The sequence below is a fragment of the Xyrauchen texanus genome, chromosome 25 (genome assembly GCF_025860055.1).
Source record: "Xyrauchen texanus isolate HMW12.3.18 chromosome 25, RBS_HiC_50CHRs, whole genome shotgun sequence".
NCBI lineage: Eukaryota > Metazoa > Chordata > Actinopteri > Cypriniformes > Catostomidae > Xyrauchen > Xyrauchen texanus.
Window position 1 is genome coordinate 7,173,788 of NC_068300.1, and position 18,849 is coordinate 7,192,636.

Genomic DNA, 18,849 nt, shown 5'->3' on the forward strand with positions numbered 1-18,849 from the left:
TATGTAAAATTTGTATAATGGAATTAGTTTAGGGATCCTAGCCATGTTTGACCACCATTATATAAAGGATAAATGACAAATGATCAGATTAGAAATCTGAATACATTTCCAAACCATTAAATATGTAATACAACAGGCATGTTGTATCTGAGCTCAGAAAGGGAATTATGATTAATTGGGGGAACATTGAAAGAATTAGTGTACGTCTGATCACTCGGCTATGCTGAGACCATGCCCTGGACCGTCGATGCTTAATTTAGTATACCTCGATTTGCAATCGGGCTACCCAAAGTAGTTAAATAAAACACCAGCACTTTCTAACAAAAGTCTGGAGATGTACTTGCGTGTTTTTGCTTTGGTTTTTGGCTGGGTCAGTAGAAAGTTCTGGTTCTGTCAAAGTTTTGGACCTCTGTTAAGACATGGACGCCATGAGTTCAGTGCTAGAATGATCAGGCGGGACTTTGAAGCGAGGCTTCCCACAAGGGAGACTTGCGACTTCCCGCCACATGTGTGAGTCATAGCACAGCGTTCTGAGCTTTTCTGAACTTTTACATTGTGCAGAACTTGGGCAGAGGGCTGCCAAAGCGAAGAGAAAAGCAAGATCATTCATCCTAGTCTGAAGGTGATTTATGAGTCTTTGTTCTTGTGGTTTCTGTTTCTCGCTCAAAATAGGTCATACTTTTATCCTGACTTTTATATAATGAAATCGGTCTAAGAGTCATGACATCTGTTAACATCAACATTCTCTACATAAAGGCAAGCAATTACGTATGAAACATGACGTACTTTCTCTTTATGGTTACTTCACAAAACATTAACATTTATATATACATTATTATACATTGTATAATTGAGCATCATGTATGCACAAGGTCAGAATAATGCATTCTATGAGTCTAACCACAGTTATGTGGCATCAGTTGATACATCTTAGCATATTAAAATTTGTTTACATTTACATTTATGCATTTGGCAGACGCTTTTATCCAAAGCGACTTACAGTGCATTTAATACAGGGACAATCCCCCCGGAGCAACCTGGAGTTAAGTGCCTTGCTCAAGGACACAATGGTGGTGGCTGTGGGGATCAAACCAGCAACCTTCTGATTACCAGTTATGTGCTTTAGCCCACTATACCACCACCACTCACCACAAGTTTATGTGCATTCAAAAGTGTGGAATTATCATACAATGTCTTGTTATAGTGTTATAGTTCATAATATATGTATATGCATTGTAAAAACCCAAGAAAGGTTTGTTTTGTGCCTTTGGATGAAAAAAGCACTAGTTTTGGTCTGGCTAAAGAGAGTTTTAAAAAGTTCAGATCCAGTGAGTCTGTTCAATCGGTCTTGGATGTGTTTTTGAATGTGAGGATTATACTGACATCACCTCTGCCCTTTAGGGGGTGAGCGTTTCCTTGCTGAGATGTCGGTATCAGTCATGTGATGACCATTAATATGAGTTTTCTTTCTGGTTTACAAACTGGACGAGGAGGGGTGTTGGTGCATCCACAGAACTCCCATTCTTCCCAAGTTGACACTCAACAGAGTAGCTTTTATGGACACTATTTAGGCATCTTTAACTGCTTATGCACTTTTTGGCATCAGCAAGCAGAATCTTTAATTTCGAGGGCCTCTCTGTGTCTTAGTTTTAATAACTTGGAAGTATATATCAGTGTAAATCCTGGATTTATGTCATTCAGAGTAGTTTATTCTTCTGCCCGTAAGATCCTACAACAGCAAAGTTAATACAAAGTTCATATCCCTAACCCTAAATATGATTGTAAAGGGATTTAGGGGAAAGGAGGTGGCGAGAACTGGCTTGGCAATATAAATAATATTTTAATGATAAACTTGATAAAACAAAAGACAAAAACATACACATGACGGACATGCCCATAAAGGATCTCTCTCTTCCGCACCATCTTCCGCAGTCGGCCTTTATCCCTCTCGGAGGCTTGATTAGCCTGATAAGGGTGTGTAAAATCACGACCATGAGCAATAGTATTTATGAAACTGTGTTTGCTGATTTTTATTTTGTGTCACTCAAAGTCTCGGGTCCTTGAATTAGCTGCAAAAATCCCTGCTCATTTTAGATATCAGTGATATCTTCCATGGATTCATGTATCCCTGTGATCGTTCTGTGCCAAACTTCTCCACCTCTTTCTCAATTTGAGGGTTTGACAGTCAGGTGTGAGAGAGCACAGGGACGCTGAACGGTTTTCTTTGAAGTGTTCGCAACACTTTCTGCAGGGTCTGTAGGGAATGATAAGACATTGACTCCTGCTCCTGGAGAAATGATTCCTTCACAGTGATTTGAGCTCATTCTGAGGGCTTCTCTTCTGCAGTTTTGCTGTAGAAGGTGGTTTCATGCCAGCTGAGGGGGAGTCATATCTTCTAGGCTTTGACATGAAGGGTAATTGAATTGTGTTTGTCTGAAGTTGTTGATAAGCTTGTTTCACTCACAGGGCCAGTCATGGGAAACAATACACTCAAGTCCTTTGCCCAAACACTTTTAAGAACAACTCTATCAACGAGGTAGTTATCTGTCGGATAACTTTTACATCTGATGTTAGACTGAACAGGTTGATGTTTTTGGGTGTTTCTCAACATGAAAATAGTATCAAGAGGAAAGAGTTGTACCAGAGACTATTTAGCAGAGACAGGCCACTCTTCACATTAAAATGAATGGGAGAAATCAGTCAACGGATGTATAAAGGAAGTCCCACTTTACAGGTAAAAGAGCCTTTAGATACAGACATTTCCTGTCAATTAACTCGACAACACGCAAGCGCATTTAGACAAGCCGAAACCAAAGGTCTTTATGTTGTAATGTGGACAGGGAAAGCGGAGGTATCTGAAAACGTCTAGGTTACAGATGTAACCTCTGTTCCCTGATGGAGGGAATGAGACGTTTTGTCCTCCCGGCCACGTCGCTGAACTGAGCCACTGTTGTGGCCGAACCTCATTGTCGGCTCCTCAGAAAAATCCTGAATGAAACAGACGCATTTCCCTCCCTTTATACCTGTATGTCCGGGGGCGGGACATGCAAATTATGTCTGTCAATTTCTCATTGGCCTTTTCTAATAGATCAGAGATGCAAAAGGCGCTCGAGAGACCCCTAGTGTCGCTTCTTCGACACAACGTCGAAGTGAGTGACAGACGGGGAACTATAACGCATTTGTTGTCATGTGACACAGTCATGTGATACATTCAACCCAAAACAATCAAGATGGCGGCCCTTGTTGTAGCGACGTTGTTGTGCCTGCTATTCACTTTGATAGAATTTTTAAAGATAAATTTACTTTGTACAACCATCCCATTGCAATTCTTCAAAGACGACGGGAAGTTTACTTGGAATTGCTGTCCAGCGACCGAACATGAGGACAATTGCATTTCAGACCGTACGTGGAACGGCAATTTTTCACATGCGCAGTCAGGTCATTTTTTATACGTTTCCATGTGGATGAGAAACTTTTGATAAATGCTTGAAAACACCAGTGTGCACAAGTCCGATCCATGGAGGCCCCACCACGCAACTTACAGGATTTAAAGGATCTGCTGCTAACGTCTTGGTGCCAGATACCGCAGGACATCTTCAGAGGTCTCGTGGAGTCCATGCATTCACAGGTCAGAGCTGTTTTGGCAGCACTAGGGGGGCCTTCAAGACAATGTTGTGGCTGATCGGTGTATTTAAATGCTCCTCTAAACACCTCCCACAGCTGTGGCCAGTGTCTGAATGTTTGCAAATAATATACCATTACTCAGCTGTTTAGAACTTATATTTACCCCTGAACGAAGAACGAGAAAGAAGATCTCCGGAAGTATATCGGGGCCTTTACATGTCATGTTTACATGACCACCACACACATTGCCGGCTTATTAAGGTGTAAGATTATGCATGTAAATGTGCTTAACACTAGGAACATGAATAATATAATGTAAAAATTGAAGAATGTCTCTTCTCCCACAGCTCTCTTCACAGAGGTCCCTCATGACATCACAGCACAGAGCGGACAGGATGTGGAGATGGCGTGCTCGTTCCGGGGGGCGGGGTCACCATCCTACTCGCTGGAGATACAGTGGTGGTACATAAGGAACCACAGAGAATGGACGGACAAGCAGACATGGACCACCAATCAGGTAAATGCTTCAATGACCCATATGCCTTTTCACTCAAACCATTCAAGGCAAGTGATGTGCAAGACATTTTGTTCAACACAGAAAAAAACACACTTGACCTTTGATATTTACAAATGTGAGCTCAATTCCAGTGTGTTGAAGATTACATATGATCCAGAAGCCAAATAGGAACTAAGACCATAGTCCCTTCACTCTGTCAGCATTGTACCCTTGAGTCGAACCATAAACCCCAGCAGAGATCTATCTGCAATTACACCACTTACTATAGCTAACAATAAACATAGCAAAATGATCCACAGCAGGCATTGTGTCACTGGCCTGCAATTATAGTCACATTTCTGCTTTCTCTCTGTGGCTGTGCCAGTCAAACAGACCAGCCTATTTTAATAAGTCAGGGATGGAGAGTTCTGCAGCCTGTCCAGTGCGCACACACGCATGCATGCACACATACACACACACACACACACTTATAACCCGCTGCCTGTCTAAGGCTTCAGCACCATGGAGAGCCAAATATCAAACACACTGACTTGTGTCAGTAGATAGAATATTTACTAATATATATTTAATGCATCTTTACAAATAAAATATTTATACTTAAACCTGACAAGAACATGTCCATCTCCTAGCCCCCAAAATCAAAATAAGAAATAATTTTTGCATAAAGAGCATGAAACCTATTTTCAAGACCTTAAAGATTTAAAGTGGTGGGTGTTCCTCCGCTTCCAGGTGGCCGGGCTCCTCCGTCCTCTGGCGGATGGTCGCGGCTGCTCTGGTTGGGTGGATGGTAGTGGCGAGGACTCTAGTACGGCGCATCCCTTCTCCTTCCCGGGTTTCAGCACCAGTGTAAAGGGATTAATGGAAAGGAGGAGGCGAGAACCAGCTTGGCAATATAAATAATATTTTAATGAAGAGCTTAACAGTCGGCCTTTATCCCTCTCTGAGGCTAGATTAGCCTGATTAGGGGCCAGGTGCGTAGCATCACGACCCGGCCCCGCCCTCCGCCCTGTCACACCCCCCCATTGCCCAAAATACAGAGTCTGGGGCAAAATGAAATTTGAGTGCCCAATATGCCACACATAAAACGGAAACTTCAACAAATATTCTTGGATCTTAACACACCACTAAAAAACTTGGGTTGTGTCTCCATGTTCTGATTGGCATCGCCAGCCAAGCCTATACAATCTAGAGATGGTCCAATAGAATCTATGTAAAATCTTGAATTGCATAAGGTGCACCCTTGCATCTCTAGGTGCAGATTTGACATTTTTCCCATAATCTCTCGATAGAAGTTATAGCTCCTCCCAATATTATATCATGAGGGGTGCCAGCGGCTTGCAACATCCCTTCAAGATCTATAAAAATGCCCTGATCATCAGTGTTAGGTGTGTAAATATTAGTCAAAATCTACATTTGCCCCTGAATTTCTGCTAAAACAATAAAGACTCTTCCTAATTTATCTTTAATCTGTTTGAGACATGAATTGTAGATGCTTACTTATCAGTGTAATGACTCCCCTGTCCTCCCCATATCTTCCCAAAATGTTCAGCTTCCTGCAGGGAAAGAAACACAATATCTTATTTCTTACGTTTAAGAAGAGAAATAACCTTCCTTCTTTTTATGGGGTGACCCAACCCATTCACATTCCACGTGGAGAGAGACAATTCACTTCTACTAACTTTTGACATATTAGAAAATACAATTATAAAGACCATATTCCAACATTAGTGCAACAATCAAACTCCAAACTTCCCCCCAAACCAAAAAAGACAAATGTGTGCATTAACCCCGCTTACGACCATCCCTCTAAACCCAAACGGTCCATGTACGCCTACGAGAGCCCCTGCGACAACTTTGCCGTCGGATTGCTCAAGTTTATATACTGTAATCTATAAAACAAACACAAAGAATGTGTAGATTCATCCACGTAACTGTCCCGAAGGCATGTTCCTCCACAAAACAAGCTCCAGCCGCTAGCGGAACCAGCACAAAATAATAAAAAAAAGCTGATTAATTTCCTCGGATGGTCAAGTGAAAGTTCAGTGAGTCAGGCTAACTTGGCTGCAATGTGAGTACCACAAGATAACTTGCTCAGTCCATTGACTTTATGAAGGTCATTGCTTGCTGGGGACAACCTATAAGGTGTTAGATGTACTGTATAAGTGTGCGCAATTATTAGGCAACTAAATTACAAAAAAGAATTTCTCCCAACTCAATTGTTTATTCTCAATTTTTAGAGTAAGTACAACAAATAAGTAACACAAAATGACAAATAACATTTTTGGCCTTTCCAAAATATTCGGTGACCAATATAACCATCCTTCTTTTCAGTAAGTGCCATGAGCCTTCCATTCATGGAGTCTGTCAGTTTCTTGATCTGTTCACGATCAACTTTCGCTGAAGCAGCATGCTGTTCAAAGAGGTGTGTTGTCTTCCCTCACTGTAAATCTCACGTTTGAGAAGGGCCCACAAGTTCTCAGTAGGATTTAAATCAGGTGCGGAAGTCGTTATTTGGGCATATTTGAGGCCCTTGCTGGTTAGCCAAGCAGTGGAGTACTTGGATGCATGTGATGGATCATTGTCCTACATAAAGATCATGGTCTTCTTGAATGCTGAGGACTTCTTCCTGTACCACTGCCTGAAGAAAGTACATTCCAGAAACCGGCAGTAGATTTGAGAGTTGAGTTTCAGTCCATCTTCAACTCGAAAAGGTCCAGATACCTCATCCTTAATGATAGCAGCCCATACCAGTACCCCTCCTCCACCTTGCTGGCACCTGACTCGAAGTGGTGTCCATTAGTGATCCAGACACGGGCCCATCCAACTGGTCCATCAAGAGTCACTCTAATTTCACCTGTCCATAAAACCATTGAAAAACTGTCTTCTGGTATTTTTTTGTCCTATCTTGACACTTCAACTTTTCAGTGTTGGTCATGTTTCAGCCTGGTTGACCTTGGCCATGTCTCTGAGCACTTGACACCTTGAACTTCGGGACACTCCAGGTAGGTTGCAGTTCTGGAATATGGTGGCATTGGAGGATAATGTGTTCCTGGTAGCTTCATGTTTAATTCGTCTCAAGTCTTTTGTAGTTAATTTGCGCCTTTTCTCTCAATGCATTTTTTGCGCCCCAGTTGAATATTTCAACAGTGTTGCATCCGTCTGAGAGGTATTTTACAATTTTTGACTTGTCAGTGACAGGTAAATCTCTTTTTTGGCCCATTTAATGAAGCTGCCTAATAATTATGCACACCTTGTTATAAGGTGTTAGTCACTTTCGCCAAACCCTCCCTCATTACACAAATACATGCCGCCTGAAAATGATTGAATCCAATAAGCATTCAAGTTTATATGGTGTGGAGTTGGAAAATGTGCATGGAAATAATGATAAGATCGGAATACTCACTTGCCTAATAATTGTGCACGAAGTGTAATAATAATAATAATAATTACACAAGCTGTCGCTGTTTGAAATGTAATGTCAGCTACACATTTTTAATACCAAATATTCAAAAGGTTGGAACCTAAAAAATTCCACAGCAAAAATGTAAGTGCTAATATTTAAAAAGTATTATGTTAAAAAATATAAGTTTTATGGGGCAGGATAGGTCCTGTAGGAGCCTATTTGTTAAATTTGAATATTTTGTACCATGTCTGTTGACATACAAATATTTCCTAATATATGATTGCCCCTTTAAATATTTATATAGCCTATTTAAACATTTGATACACATTTTGTTGCATTGTGATGGGACCAACTTGGTCACAAAGGGAGATCCCATCAGGAAGCGGGAATGAGTTTCCAAAGGTGATTTTAATTCGTAAGAGGTGCAAAATATGCAAATAAATCAGTTTAAAAGCCAGCATAAAACCAAAGTTACAAAAATATATACAGTCTAAAAACTAAACTTGGTTTGGGTACTAAAAGCAGGACCTACTGCCCTCCATTTACAATGGAGGCCGGAGTATAATGCGCTCAAGCATCGCTAATAAACGGGGACTAAAAACTAAATCTTTCTCATTTTGGTTCGTTCTGAGCAAAACTGTATTTTTTCGTTCCGGTTCAGAAGTTGCGCAGCCTCCTTTCCAAAAGTTTACCGGTTAGAACACAATAAAAGAACGGTTAATAACGTTCTTTTTATAATGACAGTACTCTGTGGTAAGGGGTGGGTGAAATACCAATTGCAGTGTTGCCAGATCTCACAAGTGAAACAAGTGACCTGTTCTGGAAAAACAAGCCCAAAATAAGCCACTTGCCTCACCACAATAAGCAAAAATAAGCATTTTTTTCCTTGTGTGGCGGATTTATCGGCATAGAAATCATAACAAGCAGTTAATTAGTACAATTTTAATTACAGATCTGCTTCTGAGTCCAAACCCAGCAGCATCAAATCTGTATTAATGCATCATATCGAACAATAATTCACTGAAGACTTGGAAACAACTGAGAAATGTACTTTTACCTCTAATAATGTTTTCCTTGTATCTGGATTAGCACTGCATGTATATGTAGTCTTTATACATAGTTGTTAAAAAGGTCTTCATTCAGAGAATATGACATCACAACAGGCAATTAGGTAAAGAAATGTGTGATGCAGCAGTTTCCTTCAGGATCAAAGCACATGTTTCATTTTTCAGGCAACATGAAGTGTGTAGTTCATTTACTGTGATAAACCCTACAAACAATGACATTCGCTATAGCAGTGGTTCTCAAACTTTTTACACCAAGTACCACCTCAAAATATTTGGTTCTCCAAGTACCACCATAACAACCAACATTAAAATATAGTAGTTGTAGGCCTAACTATTCAGCTACAGTTATGCACAGCTCAAAAACCAGGCAGTTTTATTTATAATAAAATAATAATTATTGTTTCCATGGTGATGCGTCATTGCTTGTCACGTGACCACAGCCACTGAATGACTGATGATCTGCTTTTATTTCCTTTTTTATTCAAAATATTCACAAATTTGTTAGCTATACTATAGCATTACCTTTATAAACATCACCATTATAAACATTACCTTTATAATGATCATGTTAGTTGAGCTCTATGCGCGATGGGCGCCACCTGATTATAATGGATAGGAATATTAGTTATATATAATATTAGTAATTTTAGTACTTATGTGAATTTAAATGTCTGAAACCAAAAATAAACATTATGTGGATGAAAACACTGAATAGTTGTGAATGATATGACTCCGCTGAGCGCGTACGTCTCTGGCTCAGCGCCAGCCAACGCGCGAAAGCATGGTTTGAATTTATCAGTTGGTCAAGTCATGCACTCACCGTTCTACTCACACCGGTGAGATCGAAATTCAGTGATTCCTTTGCGTACCACTAGAGGGAGTCTGCGAACCACTAGAGGGAGTCTGCATACCACTAGTGGTACATGTACCACACTTTGAGAACCACTGAGCTATAGAATACGGAATGTCTCATAATTTGAAATATTTGGGATGAAAAAGAATGCTTGAACGGAAAAGTAATCAAATTAAAATTGAGATATGTCCTAGTGTGATTATTAAACAAAAGACTGCGATTTAATTAAATACATTTACAATCTGCATGTGCTGCACACTTCAAAATGAAAAGAATAACCATTCAATAACCACAATATGCATCATTGTGCCTTGAAAAGTATGGGTTCCCTGGCTCTTGATCACATGCATGTTTGTTGTTTAGATGGCAAATGTGTACATTGAGTTAATGTGTAGAACGAGCACTAAAGCGGTACTGTCTTTTTAAGAATAAAGGCAGTTTAGCGAGCATCTCAAGTACATCTTAACAAGAGGAGTTACACGACGTCTTTACCACATGCACAGTATGTGTGGTTACAATTAATGTTTGTTTTTTCTTTTTTAAATCAACAACTAACTGTAAACAACAGAAAGGATATTAAAAGATTTATTTAAATAATTAAAGCCATATATATATTTATTTTTCTTGTTATTCTGGGCTGAAATGTAACATGTTTTCATGAGATTCGCATGAGGAGAGGAAATGCACCGGTATTAATGGATTAGGGTGTTTGCTGCAGGTAACAGACCACACATTAATCACACAGGTAGAAATATCTGCAGCTTCCCGAGAGAGAGAGAGAGAGAGAGTGAGTGTGTGTGTTGGAGAGTTTCCTGCTGTGAACTCAAGATGCTGTTTAATTGGATGGATGGATGAAAAGAGGGAAATATAGAAACTCTCACTCACCTTTACATCATGTATTATTCATGAGAGGCTCTTGAGGATTGGCCGAGGCCAGTTAAGACCGTATGGCACACAGAGTTATTATACCACCTCTGAACTAATAGCTCGTTCGAGCATACTGGACTTGAGCTGCATTATACTGTATTTGTATCTGTTCTACTGCAGTAACTGTTTGTTGCACTGATAGTAGTTGAATTAAGCAGCTTCAATGTTCTCTATCGATGGTCCAATTATAAATCCAAACCCCTGACTTTTTTGGCTAAATGTTTTCCAGTTTTCCTTGTCCATGCAATGTCAAGCTCCAAAAAGTACAAGAAAACACAATACAAGTTGTCTATAAGACTTGTGTGCTTTATTCTAAGTCTTCTGATACCTTTGTGTGAGGAGGTGTCCGGAAATTACGGCATTCACAAACAATTCACACTTCGTATATTCAAACTTAGCATGACGCAAACGGATACAACACCCTTGATAACAATGGTGCATGGCATCATTGGCGTGAACCAATTGCCTCCACTTCTGGGACCGTCAATCCGCGCATCTTATCATGTGACTCGTTGTGCATGAGACTCACAGCATGTGGAGGCTCATGCTACTCTCCGTGATCCACGCACAACTCACCACATGCACCATTGAGAGTGAGAACCATTAATCGCGACCACTAGGAGGTTACCCCATGTGACTCTACCCTCCCTAGCAACTGGGCCAATTTGGTTGCTTAGGAGACCTGACGGGAGTCACTCAGCACACCCTGAATTCAAACTCACGACTCCAGGAGTGGTAGTCGGCATCAATACTCACTGAGACTCCCAGACCCCTTTTTAATTGATTATCTTGACTACTTTCATTTTTGGGTGAACTAAGGGGCCATTCAGACCAAACGCAATCTTGCACTAAAAAAAAAGCAAGACGCAGTGCAACAAATCGAACGCAGCGCCTTGAGACGCGTTTTTAACAGTCAAAGTTCTTTTTAACATGACGTCTGAATAACACTAGCAGTCCTGCAGGAAATGCTAAAAAACAGTGAGCATTTACATGCACGTTCTTACACTGATTATGCTTAATAAGCCAACAATGCAATAAAAGGTATTCCTTTATCGGCGTAAGGTCATAAGGGGCGTAAGAATAAACCGGTCGACACGGGTAGATTTTTGCCCATCATACCAATTTTGTGTGGCATGTAAACACCAATGTGTTGAGCGCATGTCTCTTCACGGTTTGACTTCAAAAGGAGAGTATAACGTGATTATTTCAAATCTCATGTTTTTTGCTTTATCAGATTTTTTAAGTAAGATGATTTTTGGGAGTAATCAGCATATATCTGTGCATGTAAATCTGCTCATTGAGACGCAGCTCAGTGACCAAAGACGCATGTTTACACAGGAAAACTATTTAAAAACTGTGAACGACCCCTAGCACTTTTATTTAAATGTTTCCAACATTTCTGTAATATACAATTACATTTGTTTTTTAAATTTACATGATTGAATCATTTACATCAACATATTTTGTCCTCTTGGTTAACCTCATTTATTCTTTGTCAGAAAACATAATATGTTTCATGTAATTTTAACATAATGGAATAGTTATTTATAAATAACCCAATAAGTAGCCTGAAAATTATTTTATGTGTCCCTAATATGATCAATTTCCTCAGTTTTACTTAATATATTTTTTGTATCACATTACAAATTTATGTGGTAAGGTTATACTAGTTAGCTAACTTTTAGCTAGCAATAGCATACATTAGCATGCTAAATGCTAAGTAGGTATTGCTCCTTGAGTAAAGCAAGATGCAGTACCATTTTTCAGTGTATAATATCCAATATATCTCTCTAACAGTGTGACTGTGTGCTGTTTTTAATTCCAGGTGGTGCCCCAAAACGAGATGTTGAAGGATGCCACCAAAATCAGTGTAAGTGTGTGAAGTTTGCAGTGTTCAGCTGAAATTTTCTCCTCATTTCCTTTGTGAATGTCTTTTTAATGTGTTTCATTGGTTCATGTGCAGCTGTTAGCATCTGCTCTCAGTAATGGCATGTAAAAATACATTGAGTGTCTTTGTGATGGCAAATAATTGTAGCTTTCCAACATGACATCTTGGATGGTTGATCTAAAGGTGATATGTTAGCAACTCGCTCAGCTCTAGCTGGTTGTGTTGCTCCATGGTGTGTGTGCATGTATGTGTGTGTACAGCGATCGGTTTTGTGAGTAGCATAAACTAATGGAGCAAAATGCCCCATAGCAACCACAACGGGAACCTCTTTATGTTAAAATGATAGAATGTCAGAGAGCCATTGTACACAACCTGAGAATGAGAGAGAGACAGAGTTACTTGTATTTTAGAGGTAGTCTGGTGTGCAGCCGATGCTTGCTGAATATGCTGTTTGTATGTTCCTCTTAATGTGCTTTCAAGAGAACCCAATAGAATCAAACAGAAAAAAATTGGAACTCAATAGTTCCAATAGTAAACAATAGAATGAAAAGTACAGTAAAAAACAATAGAATCAAAAAACAATAGAACAAAAAGTACAGTAAAAACAATAGAATGGAAAAATAGAACAGAAAAACAATAGAACGAAAAATACAGAAAAAACAATAGAACGAAAAATACAGAAAAAACAATATAACGAAAAATACAGTAAAAACAACAGAACGAAAAATACAGTAAAAACAATAGAACGGAAAGTACAGTAAAAACAATAGAACGGAAAACAATAGAACAAAAAATACAGTAAAAACAATAGAACGAAAAATACAGAAAAACAATAGAACAGAAAGTACAGTAAAAACAATAGAACGAAAAGTACAGTAAAAAACAATAGAATGAAAAGTACAGTAAAAACAATAGAACATAAAAACAATAGAACGAAAAGTACAGTAAAAACAATAGAATGAAAAGTACAGTAAAAACAATAGAATGGAAAAATAGAAATAAAAATACAGTAAAAACAATAGAACGGAAAGTACAGTAAAAAACAATAGAACGAAAAATACAGTAAAAACAATAGAACGAAAAGTACAGAAAAACAATAGAACGGAAAGTACAGTAAAAAACAATAGAACGAAAAGTACAGTAAAAACAATAGAATGAAAAGTACAGTAAAAACAATAGAATGAAAAGTACAGTAAAAACAATAGAATGGAAAAATAGAAAAAATACAGTAAAAACAATAGAACGGAAAGTACAGTAAAAAACAATAGAACGGAAAGTACAGTAAAAAACAATAGAACGAAAAATACAGTAAAAACAATAGAACGAAAAGTACAGAAAAACAATAGAACGGAAAGTACAGTAAAAAACAATAGTACGGAAAGTACAGTAAAAAACAATAGAACGAAAAATACAGTAAAAACAATAGAATGGAAAAATAGAAAGAAAAATACAGTAAAAACAATAGAAAGAAAAGTACAGTAAAAAACAATAGAACGAAAAATACAGTAACAACAATAGAATGGAAAGTACAGTAAAAAACAACAGAACGAAAAATACAGTAAAAACAATAGAACGAAAAATACAGTAAAAACAAAAGAACGGAAAGTACAGAAAAACAAAAGAACGGAAAGTACAGTAAAAAACAATAGAACGAAAAATACAGTAAAAACAATAGAATGAAAAGTACAGTAAAAACAATAGAATGGAAAAACAATAGAACGAAAAGTACAGTAAAAACAATAGAACGAAAAGTACAGTAAAAACAATAGAACGAAAAGTACAGTAAAAAACAAGAACGAAAAATACAGTAAAAAACAATAGAACGAAAAGTACAGTAAAAAACAATAGAACGAAAAGTACAGTAAAAACAATAGAACGAAAAGTACAGTAAAAAACAATAGAACGAAAAGTACAGTAAAAAACAATAGAACAGAAAGTACAGTAAAAAACAATAGAACAGAAAGTACAGTAAAAAACAATAGAACGAAAAGTACAGTAAAATACAATAGAACGAAAAGTCATGCGAATAGTCTAATAATCGTTATAATAATCATCCGAATAGTCGAATAATCGTTACAAAAATCATCCGAATAGTCGAATAATCGTTATAATAATCATCCGAATAGTCAAATAATCGTTATAATAATCATCCGAATAGTCGAATAATCGTTACAATAATCATCCGAATAGTCTAATAATCGTTATAATAATCATCCGAATAGTCGAATAGTCGAATAATCGTTACAATAATCATCCGAATAGTCGAATAATCGTTACAATAATCATCCGAATAGTCTAATAATCATTATAATAATCATCCGAATAGTCTAATAATCATTATAATAATCATCCGAATAGTCGAATAATCGTTATAATAATCGTTACAATAATCATCCGAATAGTCGAATAATCGTTATAATAATCATCCGAATAGTCGAATAATCGTTACAATAATCATCCGAATAGTCGAATAATCATTATAATAATCGTTACAATAATCATCCGAATAGTCAAATAATCATTATAATAATCGTTACAATAATCATCCGAATAGTCGAATAATCGTTACAATAATCATCCGAATAGTCTAATAATCATTATAATAATCATCCGAATAGTCGAATAATCTTTATAATAATCGTTACAATAATCATCCGAATAGTCGAATAATCGTTATAATAATCATCCGAATAGTCGAATAATCGTTACAATAATCATCCGAATAGTCGAATAATCATTATAATAATCGTTACAATAATCATCCGAATAATCGTTACAATAATCATCCGAATAGTCGAATAATCATTATAATAATCGGTACAATAATCATCGAATAGTCGAATAATCGTTATAATAATCGTTACAATAATCATCCGAATAGTTGAATAATCGTTATAATAATCGTTACAATAATCATCCGAATAGTCGAATAATCGTTATAATAATCGTTACAATAATCATCCAAATTGTCGAATAATCGTTATAATAATCATTATAATAATCATCCGAATAGTCGAATAATCGTTATAATAATCGTTACAATAATCATCCGAATTGTCGAATAATCGTTATAATAATCATTATAATAATCATCCGAATAGTCGAATAATCGTTATAATAATCGTTACAATAATCATCCGAATAGTCGAATAAGCGTTTTAATAATCATACGAATAGTCTAATAATCGTTATAATCATCCGAATAGTCGAATAATCGTTATAATCATCCGAATAGCCGAATAATCGTTATAATAATCGTTATAATCATCCGAATAATCGTTATAATAATCATCCGAAAAGTCTAATAATCGTTATAATAATCATACGAATAGTCGAATAATCATTATAATAATCTTTACTTTAGTCGATTATAAAAATAACTGTTAGTTGCAGCCCTACGTCGAAATAACTACGTTATTTGGCGAAGTGATATGGATCTGCGATTCGGTCAAGGACTGGAACTACTGGAACAAGACCTGGAGCCTTGTGTGAAAAATAAACCTTAAAAAGTCTGTCAACCAATCAGAATCGATCATTAAACAGCCCTGTGGTATAAATATGTACTGTGCATGTGTTTATGGGTGGGTGGTGGGTGGATAAATCAAAGCATCTCCTCTCTGCTGCTCCATAAAATATTCACAAGGACGTTTGCTTCCTGTCTAAATGCTGAAAGAGCTCTCGATCTGCAGCTGAAGAACCGCAGCATCACGCTATCAGTCCCTAACATTTACCACAACCCACTCCTTCATCTGTGTTAGAAACTCGCTTTTGCTTTGATCAGTTATTTTCAAGTTCATTTGTGTACTGTATTATGACATTCAAGTGTTAAAGAGATAGTTCTCCCCAAAATGTATATATTTTTTTCATTTTGATTAAACTAACCCACTAAGATAGCAGCTTAGTATGATTGAATATATGTTAGCTAACATATCCAACATATGTAACGTTGTGCAAACATCGCCAGTGAAAAAGTTACTGTTAGCATGTTTATTGTGAATGTATGCTTATTTATCCATCTTAGTCCACACTCAATCTGTTTCACTGGCAGACGGCTTTATTGAGCGTCTGGGCTCGTGCTTGAAAGCCTCTGGGAATTCGTTCCGCTTTAGAGAGAGATGTTGTTCTATTGTTTTTGTATTTCATGTAGCGTGGTAGACAGAAGGTATAAATAAACTGAGAGGGAGACAGACAGCTGTTCAGTGAGTGTGTCTCTCTGCCATTACAGACTGCTGGCATCTCACTGCCTCACATTGCATCTACCGTTGCCTGTCACTGCCTCCACTAATGCCTTGCATCGCCTCCACTGCCCCTCACTGCTGCCTTTCACTCGCTGACTGCAGTCAATGTTGCATTTCACAGCTTCCGCTACTGCCTCCACTGGCAGGATAAGTCATTTATATTTGCATAGCACTTTTCACAACACACATAGTTTCAAAACAGCTTTACAGGAAGTCATGTATATCGTATATCACTTGACATTCAGAAGTCTTCATCAGGGAAACTTAACGGATGAAAAGCTGTGCATGCAGACTTCAACACTTGGTGCACAAAACATCATTTTTTTGATTATGAATGGGTAATTTTGAGACGAAAAGTTACATTATATATAAAAAGTTATATTAAGAAGTTACCAAACTTAATATAATCAACGCTAAAAACTGTTTAAATAAATGTGCAAACAGTGAAACCGTGCATGCTGGTTAATTAAGTCCGGTGCATGCTGGGAACACCGGCTTCGAAAAGTTGTACTTATGTACTTATTTTATTTCCCAGAGAAATTTACTCAAATAAGCAAATAAATATGACTATTAAAATAATTTTACAACATCTCTAACTCATTAATTACCTTCAATTAATTAATAGAATATTCGAATATTTAAGCTCATAAAAAACGAATATTCTGTTATTTAATTGAAGGTAATTAATGAGAAAGAGACATTGTAAAATGATTTTTTTTAGTCATAAAAAAAACAAGCTTCTAATTATAATCAAAACAAGCTTATATATTGTCCTGTGTTTTTTATAAATATATATTTAAACAAGCAATGCGTAAAAAAAGCATTTAAGCTCACGGAAAGCGAAGAAAAAGGATCCGCTAATGAAGTAGACTGACGCAATTAACGTACAGGACGACTATAAACACTCGGCATATAATAGTCGTCATGCTCATATTGTATCTCATGTTTTTGTTGAGAAAAACAAACAAACAAATATCCTCGTGCTCTGTAAACTTACTCATTTATACACACGTTTAAATGATGGAATGTCCCTTACCTCAGCTAGCATAGTCTCGGATGCCATGTTTGTTGTTTACAGAAGCGTCGCGGGATTCTGTTGCTACGGGAACGCTGCTTTATGACAAGCTGCACATATACGAGAATAAAGTGTGCACCGCTAATCCAGTACATTTAAACAGGGACCCAGCTTTCTGGTGTCCATCTGAACGTACTGAACCGGTTGCTCAACAAATGCGATCAACTCGTGTCCACACTCAACAGCGCCACCCAGTGCATTCTGTTATAACTGCCAGTTTTAGTTTGCATGTTCAGGATTTAACATGCATCTCACCGTATATATGGCCAGCAAAACTTTCTTTTACTTTTTACTATTCGAATAATTATTGCAGAACGAATATTCGAATATTCGGCTACTAATGCACACATCTCTATTAGAAAGTATGTCATCTTTTCTGCTATTTTTACTCCACCAAAAGTGAGCTTAATCGATGGTATATGTATCAGTTCACGTTATTTCAGCTTCATTTAAAAAATATTTTTGAATTAAATCGGGAAATGTATGATTTGACCTACACTACCCATTATCCAGCAGAGAAAAATCGACCAATCAGAGAATCACAGCAAACAAAGTGCAGCAAAGGTGCTCTGCAGTGACTGCCCACGCCCATGACGCACTCTACACTGTCTCCCTACACTTTCAAACTATTGATTTATATTTGTATATATCATAATACTTTGCAGTAAATATATAGTGTTTCTATACTTGCTATCAACTATTATAAATCCATTGTTTTTAATTAGATTATGTCATTCACAATGCTTCATGGGATTGGAGTTGATTCCCGCCCTAAATACATCTTGTACATTTATTGCATCAAATCAAAGTTAGCAATGTTGCGATTCACAACCGTTGGTTGGGTTGGTTCATGGATTACAACTCTAAGGGGGTGGTGCTGTGCTTTTGTCATTTCCCCATCATCATTTGTCAATGACTGTCGCAAACTTCATTGGGGTACTTTATCTGATTACATCATCCTATCGCCTCAATTGCTGGTTCTCAGAAGCAGATAATGAGGCACACAGGGGCCCTTATGTTCTGTGATTCAGGGGCCCATTTCAGCTCACAGGGCTTGAAATCAAGGTGAAGTTTCAAATAAAACAATAACTGCAAATGCTGACTGAGACTGTTCGCTGATAAGCATAGAAGTCTTTATATTTCAAGGCTGTATAGTTATAGATCTGATGTATGTCAGTTCATATTTTGGCATATTATACACTTCATATCTACTGCCTCAGTAGTCCATTTTAATTCAGCACACACACTCAGTGTATG

At 37.4% G+C, this 18,849-nt stretch overlaps 1 protein-coding gene across 1 annotated transcript in view; it reads left to right on the forward strand.

Annotated features, from left to right (window-relative positions):
- LOC127618498 (V-set and transmembrane domain-containing protein 2-like protein) overlaps window positions 1-18,849 on the forward strand; it is a 65,902-nt gene that overhangs the window by 43,447 nt on the left and 3,606 nt on the right. The window contains exons 2-3 of the mRNA XM_052090988.1: window positions 3,972-4,141; window positions 12,217-12,261. Of these exons, the coding sequence (XP_051946948.1) occupies window positions 3,972-4,141; window positions 12,217-12,261 (215 nt within the window). The remainder of the gene's footprint in view (window positions 1-3,971; window positions 4,142-12,216; window positions 12,262-18,849) is intronic.